This window comes from Populus nigra, chromosome 5, assembly GCF_951802175.1.
Source record: "Populus nigra chromosome 5, ddPopNigr1.1, whole genome shotgun sequence".
Taxonomy (NCBI): Eukaryota; Viridiplantae; Streptophyta; class Magnoliopsida; order Malpighiales; family Salicaceae; genus Populus; species Populus nigra.
The window spans coordinates 6,678,385-6,688,248 of NC_084856.1; the positions used below are offsets into that span (position 1 = coordinate 6,678,385).

Below are 9,864 nucleotides of genomic sequence, written 5' to 3' on the forward strand. Positions count from 1 at the left end.
CTACAACCTTATACTTTTTGAAATAGTTTTGTTGTTGCATGCATGGATGGTTGCATCAGAATCATACCACTGGTCATTAGACATGGTACTTGCAATCATATGAAATCCAGTAATCATTCCAATATGCAAATTTGAAACTACCGCAACCAATATGGTTTCATGTTCAACCATATTTACATTATTTAAATTCTGGACATTGTTAAGATCTTATTGCTTTTATTTCTTTTGAAACATGCACTCACGTTTGTAGTGCCCTTTATTGCCACTATTGTAACAGGTCTTTTCTTTTTTTGAATTGCTTGGGTTGCCTGGATTTTTAAATTTCTTTATTGCCTCAGCAAATTCCTCTTCTTTCCAGCATTTTTCTTTTGAACAATCTAATTTTCTTTAACATGATTCAATTTTATTGTTAATTCAATAGTGAATTTCTATACATGAATTATGATTTCCTTTTCAATCCGTAAGTGTTTTTGAATTTGTTCAAGAAAAAGTTCCTTTGTGGTATGTAATAGCTTTTTTTCTATAATCATTCTAATTAAGAGGAAATTTTGCAATTATTCCTCCTATTTCTAGTGCTTCGAGAACTTTCACTTTCAAGTCTTTAAGTTTAAAAATCAGGACTTGTAACTCATGAACTTGATTCATAACAGAAATATTATCAATTATTGAAAATTTAAAATATTTTATGATAAGAAATTTATCCACACCTTGTTTTTCTATATTGTATTTGTACTATAGTGACTTCTAGGTTTCCTTTAGAGACTTTGTGAATGTAAAAATATTATACAGACGATCTGACAGGTTATTGAGGACATGGCCTCTGTAAAACAATTCATCTTTATTTTATTTTTTTTGCTTTGCCTTCAACTGATCATTATCTTCAAGTGTAGATGCAAGAATTTTAGACATATTAAGATCAAGGATGTAAAAAATCTTTAAAAGAGTCAACATGAACATCATCTTGTCTTTCCAACAAACAAAATTTTTTCTATCAAAACAATCCAGCTTCACAAACTCTTGATTCACCATGGTTTTGGACTCCATTACAGATTAACACCTTAAATTTGTTAGGGCAATCAATATAGTAAAAAGGCTTTGAGGAGTGAAGAACAATATCTTTAAGGTATTAATTGCACTTGTTGTATTTGTTACAATGTTAAAGTAATAAACCTTTAGGATACAATAAAGCCTTGAACTTATAAACAACAACTTCTATAAGTTTTTTAATAATTTCTATTTTGTTTTTTATGAACGTAAACAAAGAGTTTGTAGAGAAAAAAATAGGGAGATAAGAAGATTGTTTTATAATTGATTTATGTCAATATCAAATTGATATTTATAAGGAAAATAATACCCTTTCAGACCAATGTGTCTATAGAATTTAAAAGGCAAACCTCTACAGACCAATATGTTTGTAAAATTCAAAAATACAACTTTTCAATCAAATTAAAAGAATAAATTGGTAGGAGGTATTATGCATAATTAATTCATTAATTTTAAAAATTAATTAATTAAATTAAACTAATTATAAAAATAAAAATTGCTTATTTTTTATAATGTTAAATGCCAAGTACCCCAATGCCAAGTGTCATCATATATATAATATCTAAATTTTGGTTTTCTCTCAAAATCTTTCCTCAAACAACTAAATCTATCAATTCAATATCTTTCACTTTATAAAGTACAACAAAACCTATTTCATTTCTAATGTGGGATAGATTTCTCTTTGTTTTACCTAATAGTCAAGCTATTATAATGTGTTTCGAGCTGGTTTTCTTCCTGTTCTTTTTTTTTTCCTCTCTGTTTTTTAGTTTTTTCTTCCTTATCTTCACATAAGCTTCACCCCTATTTATAGATGGTGAGTGAGGTGTTTGGGGTCCCTTCCAACCTTGAATCTTGACCCTTGAGATGTCTGGAAATGATATTAACTATTGGCCATAAGCCAAGAACTTGGTACTATTAAAACCAAATTGTTAAAGTTGGCTAGGTCAAGGGTTTTAACCACTTATAGTAGTGGCTACAGGGTTGTAAATTGGTGGGAACAAGGCTGAAGAGGTAATACAATGTCAAGGTAAGGGTGGTATGTTTTTTGTCTTGTTTTAAAAGGGGATGAGAGAGGACAAATGCATGAAAAGTGGCATTAAAGGCATCTTTCTCGGGTTCTTTCTAAAAAAGATGATGAATAGTGCAAGATAATATGTTGTCTGGCTTTTAATTTTTTTTCCTTTATATTGAACTAAACGATATCATTTTAAACCAAAACGCACCATTTCATTAAATGAAACGGCGTCGTTTTGACAACTTTAGATTTAATTAGGTTATTGAGCCTTTTTTTTTTAATTTCAGCTCTCAATCTTTGAATTTGTTTAATTAAGTTCTTAATTGAATTTTTATTTTAAGAATTGATTCAATTTTATCCTTGCAAAGTTTTAAAAAGACCCTCTAATTTTAACTTGTTTTTCAACTTGGTCCTTGATCTTGAATGTTTTCAATTCCATCCTCAATTGACATTCAAACTTCTAATTTTTTCAATTTCAATCCTATTTTAGCCAAATTTGGTCCCTAGATACGCATGCCTTTTGTAAAGAGATCTATAGGCTTGAATTTTTTCAATTTGACCCTTAATTGACTTCTAAACTTTGATGTTCTTGCAATTTTACCTAGGGGTGATCATTTTCAATTCGGTTCGGTTTTTACCTTTAAAAAACAATTAAACTGTTAAAAAGGGACCCAAACCGAACCAGAACCGGTCCAAACCGACCGGTTCCAGTTCGGTTTGGGTCCGGTTTTTTAGGTCCAAAACCAGAAAAACCTATGGTGTTAAGGTGTTTTGCATCTTCGGTCTGTTGGTCTTCACCATGTGATTGTCTTCCAAAGACTGGTAGTTGAGATGTGGTCAATTCAATCCTATCAAAAAGAACTGGAACAATAAAAGGCTCCAAATCAGAAGTTACTTTCTCATGGGGCTTATAGTATTCCATATTTTCTCGGACACAACAAGCGAAGCATCTATTCCCATTCAAAGTAATTCTTGGAATGCCAACACTGTTAATAGCAACAACAGACCAGCGATGAAACACGTCATGAACAATACAATCAGGTTTTCATTCAAGTAAAAGATTTTGTTGAGATTCTTGGAGCATAAAAGTATCACTAAAGGAGGTTGCAGACATGTCTGTATCAGCTATGTCGATGTTATCAGACAGCTCAAGGACGTGATTAGAGATAGGAAGACCAGATTTTTTATTACGGGTGATGGATTTTTGAAAGGAGAGGGAATGTTCTGAGATCCAAAACTGGAAATCGGGCTGGAGAGGAGGGGGTGACTGTGTGAAAGGAAAGCAGAAAATTGAATTTGAAATGGTATGCCCTAGTTGTTGAAAGGGAAAGTAATGAGAGGACGCGGCACGTGGCTAGGATCGCCTGGTTTAATTTTTTTTCATTCCTAAACCGAACTGATTCGGTTCGGGTTGGCCGGTTTAGGCACACCAAAACCGGAAACCGGACCGGACCGGATATTTTCCTAAATATTTTAACTGGTTCAATCGGTTTTTTTTATCGGTTCGGTTTTTTCGATTAATTTTTTTTGGTTTTTCGGTTAATTTGCTCACCCCTAATTTTACCCATGATTTCATCCGATTGGGTTTGGAAAAATTAAATTTGATCCTTCAAAATTTCATTCTCAATTAAGCCAAATCAGGCTTTCAAATTTAATTTTCACTAACTATGTCCTCAATAAAATTAATTTGACCTATTAAAAGTTTAATTAAGTCATTTCACTTAATTAATTATTTTAATTTTGACCCAAATTAATACTTAAACATAATTAAACTTTTAATTAGACATGTAATTAATTCAAATTAACATATTAAAAATCTAATTAAATACCCAGACTTAATTTTTTGCAAATTCATTCGATATTCATTTAAATTAACCTTGAATTTGCATTTTCTTTCAAACCTAGATCCTTTAGGGGTACAATTGGGTTTCCAATTTTATTCAAGGTTTTAGTTTAGTTCCTCCATGCATTTAAATCCCTTTCTAGCTTTTTTTTTCTTCAAGTTATTGGTCCCTTTTCATTTTTAATTGTTTTCATTTTTTTATATTTTTTTGAAAGAGAAAAGGACAATTTAGGGGAAACCCAAAATTAAATTATGACATATACAATGCGTGTTACAGAGGGAATGCGTGTTACTAGGGGAAAGGTTAGTGTCGATGTTATAGTGGTCTAAGCAGTATGAGATGTGGAACAACCAATAATTAAATACAATACCTTAGTAGCATAGATGGTTGCTATCTACAAATTTAAATTATCCCTTGCCAATTTGAAAGGGTTGACCTAAGCTTTTCAAAAAATATAGTTGTTGTTTATAAGTTTAAAAGAGAAATAATGATGAGCATGATGAAGGTTGCGGCTACTGATTTTCTGGTTGACAAAGGGTGGAAGTGCCGAAGAGGGATTTTCCATGAGATGTTATGTGAAGGAAATGTTTTTTGAAGTAGCTATGTATGCGTTCATGTGACAAGCTTGAAATAGTAGTTGTGAGATGAGGTAAAGAAAAGAGACAAATAATAAAGATTGATGCTGCAAATCAGTTCTGTTTTGATGCAAAGATTAATGATTCAAATGTTTTAGAAATCAGGCTCTCTGATATTATAATAGAATAAGAGAGAAATCTAATAAAGAAAAGGGGAGAAGAGATGTCAATAGCTTCAAAGAAATCCTTACAGCCTTTGATGTATGTACTAGCATATTGACCTACGTTCCGCAGCGGATCAATAATAATTTTTTTTCAAATGTAAAACAAAATATAAAGAGTATAGAGAATATTTTAAGTGCCTTGGGTTTGACGATCAGACTTAATAGTCTTGGGTCTGGCTGCGAAGCCAACCCAAATAACAGTCAATGTTAGGCCCAAGACCCTTAGGCCTGACAGCCCAGCTAGATCCAATATCCTTAGGTCTGGTGGCCTACACGCACCAACTACTTTTGGAATAAAAAATAGAACAGACAACGTCTCTCATGATGCTTTGAACATCTACAGTATGATCTATAGTACAAGCACTCAATGTCTATAATGTGGTCCACAGTACAAACACTTCATGTACATAGTACCACCACAGTGATTTTCTCACGCATTTTAAAGTATAGTATAATATGTGTGTATTTATCATTTATTATGTATATGCTACGTATAAATAGAAAAAGATAGCTAAGGAACTCTATATAATGGACCATTATTATAGACACGACATGTAAACCTGGAGAAAATGCTCTAAATGCCCTTTGTTTTTATCTTCAAAGTTCAAATGCCAGCATTACTCTAGATGTAGTGCGGCACTGGCCATCCAATCAGAATAACAGCACAATTGCAGCACGTGTATCATCTTCCAATATTTGTTCTCCAGTCATTGCGTGCAGTCATACAATAAGCTATTAACCACAGACGTCAACTGAATAGCCATAAAAGAGAGAAATTGCAAGAGAAAATACAAGACCAGAAAAAGTTTTTCATTGCAGAGATATAGTGGTATAAAGCATCTATGACAATTCCATATGTATACACGATCTGTATATGGTATATTATATGTACCTAAACAGTTAATGTAGTATCGGTAAAGATGAATGCCAGTGAATTCAACAAGCTGATGGTGTCAATCTAATCCAACTAACTAGCCATGATCAAGTCAGAGAAAGATTAGATCCAAACCACAAAAGATAGAAGTATGGTTCTCGAACAATCTGTGGAATGATCATAATTTTCATCGAAGTGTATACGTGTCATGAGAAAAGGACATTTGTACCTGCAATTCATCCAGGGCAAAACTCACTGAACACAGGCAACCTCTTCTTTGTAGCTGGACCATAAAGAACACTGTGAATATAGGCATCCACTTCTGCCCTTGATATGCATTTATCAGTTTGATGAGGCAAGGCAATCTCAATGCCATCATCCTGTGGTGACCAGTAGTCCGAGCTGATGGTAGCAGTGAAAACCATTCTAGAGTCCTCAGATTTAATGTTGGCAGCTGAGCTTTTATTGCAATGTTCTGGCCTGGTAGAGATGTAGGTTCTGAGAAAGTGATCAGGTGTGGAGAATGGGGTGGTACTATTCTTGCTGAATTTTTCAGATGAGATGGTGAAGGGGCTGATGCTGGTATATCCAGGTATTTTAGAGAAGGCTGTTTGGTTTGCAGCAACCGCAGCTTTTGTCATGGCAGGATGAAGAATGCGGCACTTTGGGACATATGGGCTTGATCTGGGATTGGTAACATATGAATTGCAAGTATGTACCTAAGAAATACCAAACAAACAAGCACAAAAATCGTATGAGCAGTTGATTTCTGCCAAAATCCGTTCGAAGGTACTCTATAACTGAAATGCAAGGCATCTGGTTACCGCTGCTTTGTTCTTGATGGGGAAATGAGTTGGATGGAGCTCTTCTTTTCCATGTGCAAACTGGATGTAACAAATACTCTCATTAGTTGACAAAAGAATTAAAAGAGTGTAATCCTTGCATCACTGCAAATGACAATTGCAACACTCTCGGCATAATAGATTTAGGACAGAAAGCAGCAATAATCTAGATCTTGTGGTAGTGTTGTATGGAATCCAGCATGACAAAGAGAGCGTGGCCAAAAAATAGTCATTAGAGGTCATCGTATGCTGTGACCTGCCAACCATGGGCTTGGTTAGCAGGCAAACCATATAAAAAAAGCTTTTTGGTTATAGCCAGGCCCTTCCGGTTTAAAGGAATGATTTTAGGACTCGCTAGTTTGATATCCTTGGTAATTGAAAGCGGGCTAAGCAGCAGCTAGCAATTCAAGACCTACACCTTAAGTAAACTGATTTTGGAAACCCACGCATGACAAATTCGACGCTTAAAGTCAACATGGAAGAAAATGATTCACAGAAATGGTATCATTTTGCGAGTCAGAAGGCATGCATTTGTTTCCTCCATATAACAGAAAGAAGAGGAATCTCTTTAGTTGAAGACATACATATACTGGAACATTTACATAGAAGATGAATGAAAAACACAAAGGTCGCATATTTTTAGATGATTTGGTTAAAAATTACTTCAGTTGACAACAGCTGATCTCTTTATCTTTAGGGCAATTTAATTTAATAGGCTATCCAAATCCATCATTCTACCAGACAATTAACAAGTTCGTGGTACAAAAAGATAACAATGACCAAAACTGCTATATAAAATTCCTACTCTGTCTGGACAAGATGTCAAAAGAATAGAGTTTGACATCAGAAAATACAAGAAATGAGCTTAATTAAAGAGTGTTTGAGAAACTATCAAGAGAGAGCACAAGTGACCATCCTGGCTTAAACCACATTTTTATAGGCATAAAGGTCAATATAGCTGATTCATTTAACACCAAATTGGATATTTCCCTGTCAATTTCAGTTATATAATCTCTACAAAACCAGCCATCCAGGGTTGCCTAATTGTATAGCTAAGGCAATCATAAATGAAGAGCACTATGTTAAACAATTCACGAGTGTCTGCATGCACCCCACTCAGTTGAAAATCATTGCGGATCATCAGGGTCTTGAAACAATGGAAGCTCAAGAAAAACCCACCTTCTCTGCTGTGTAAATAAGAAAATCTTTTTATTTAGGGAGTGGATCATGAAACAACAACTTAGCAGGGAGTAACCAGAGAAACAATAGTCAGAATGAAGTTATTTCCAAGCTCAAATTGGTATTTAAAGAAACCAGTTACAATGTGATATTGCTTCAAGCATTCCATTAAAGTGCGTGGGCATCATGAAGCAACCTTCCACTAAAAAACATTCCAATAAAGTTGCATAGAATCAGCAGGGCCTTTCCACAACTCTCTCAGGTTCCAACCAAAAATACTTTAACCCTCTAGTTTCTATTGTTCAAGTGCCATTTTCTCATGACAAATTTCAGCAATTGTTGGCAAGAAAACAAATTCCTTCCCATAACAAAAGACAGAACAGCTTTATTTTCAAGTACAGGTTTCCATAAACCAGAATCCTATAAGCAAGGTGAGTTTTGCATTCCCAAATCAACCTTCAATTTTACAAAAGAAACAGGAAACAAACAGCACCTTAAGTTTCTTGAACTAGCTGTTTGCCAACTCGGAATTTCGGAATATATGAGAGGATGAATCACGAGCAAAATGAAACGAGGGGGCGATCACTAAACAATAAGATTTTTCGAGGTTCAAAAACAATATGTTATGGAGATTAGCTGTACTTTATGCGACAGATTTTAGCTTCCAATTATTTTTCTGTTTCTAAGGACCGACTAGCTGGGGAGCAATATGTTGAAAAGAAAATGCTATTAAAAATAAAAATCATCAACGATCCTTTTTATTTTTTTCAAAAAATGGAGTTATATGCATGAAGAATCGGAAACTGAGAACAAGAAATTGAAGATGATAAAAGAGAGTGCGTGAGAGAGAAACCTGACAGTTGGCAGCATAGCGGCAGTGTCCAAGATCCTCCCAAACTCTGCAAAGCTCCTTCTTATGCACGCTCTTTCCCGAAGAAGAGGAAGAATTCGATGATGATCCACTTCCGACGACTGACGACACCAGAACTCCATCCATCACCAGAACTTCATCTTCCGCCATCATCGGTGCCTTCACATTCTCAAGCGGGGACAGCGGCGATCTGGAACTCCCGCTTCGGTTGCGCTGGTAATTGGAAGAGAATCTGTCGCCATCAGGCGATATAATTGGACATCCAACGCCACCGCGCAAGTATGTCACGAGCATGGAGTCTTTGTTAACCGACTTGTTTAGCGATTCCATCTGCAATCGGAGACTGTTACATTAGTGTTTTTTTTTCCTTCTCTCTCTTTTCTGTTTGTAGCTTATGAATTTATTTGAATTTGAAAATATGGATTCTCTTAGAACAAATAGAAACAGACGAACGCTAGACAAAATTACGAGATTCACACAATCCAGGAAGAAGAAAACAAATAAATAAATTGAAACAAAGTAGTCTAGGATGGATGGATGGATGCCTCTCATACCAGAAAATCTTGGAAAGCAAGCCGGACAGTGGTTTCAATTCCTTTGGTGAAGCGTTTCGACTTCTCTTGAAAGGATGCTGCGCGCCACTCTTGCTTCGGAGATCTTGACTGCTTCATTTGTGTATATATACCGTTTGTTATTGCTGTGACTTCTGGTTTCTACAGACAACTTATAAAAATTATTTTTTATTTATTTTACGTTTAAAAATCCGTCTCACGGTAAGTTTTAAAATTCCGCTAGACCGGGCACAGTCCAGGAGTGAGAAGTTACAAGATCAACAATAGCCCTTCCAAAGCGTCAGTAATAATAGCTTTGAATAAAAAAAAATATTTTATTTTAGATTAAGGTTGTTAATATTAATAGGTACCGAAAATTTATATAATTATTAATTTTAAAATTTATAAAAATTAATTAAGATATATCCAAACTGAACTGGACACTCACATGACAAAAACAAGAGAAAAAAACAATAACCCTTCAAGTTTGCAAAATATCAAAATAAATCCACAATCTACTACTTTCTCTTTCCTTTCTTTTTTTTCTTGACGAAGGAAGTAGATGCATCAAAATTCTATATGTTAATCACGTAAATTTACGAGGTGAAGAAAATAAGCACATTTTACATGTGTTTTCATGTTGCTACCTAATTTTGGATCTATATTTTAATAAATTTTCAGAAAAATCCAAAAATAGTGAAAAGCATTGAAAATCCAAAAAAAATACGTTTTAAATACATTTGCATCGTTTTTATTATTTTTAGCATCGTCTCAAAAGAATTTAAATTTTCAAAGATATTTGGAACGCGTTCAACTTTTCACGCGTCATTTTTAAAATCATTGAT

General features: G+C 34.3%; 1 protein-coding gene across 2 annotated transcripts; it reads right to left on the bottom strand.

Annotated features, from left to right (window-relative positions):
• Nucleotides 1-5,491: 5,491 nt before the first annotated feature.
• Nucleotides 5,492-9,148, bottom strand: LOC133694321 (zinc finger protein zfs1-like). 2 transcript variants are annotated; one of them, XM_062115814.1, is made up of 4 exons: nucleotides 9,023-9,148; nucleotides 8,451-8,798; nucleotides 6,401-6,460; nucleotides 5,492-6,295 (listed from the first exon to the last, which is right to left on the bottom strand). In XM_062115814.1, exons 1-4 carry the CDS (start codon nucleotides 9,137-9,139, stop codon nucleotides 5,813-5,815), a joined length of 1,008 nt encoding a protein of 335 aa, XP_061971798.1. In that variant the 5' UTR covers nucleotides 9,140-9,148; the 3' UTR covers nucleotides 5,492-5,812. The 2 variants fall into 2 exon arrangements, with proteins under 2 accessions (XP_061971798.1, XP_061971799.1); XM_062115815.1 differs by having other exon boundaries at nucleotides 8,451-8,811; nucleotides 9,023-9,144.
• Nucleotides 9,149-9,864: the final 716 nt, after the last annotated feature.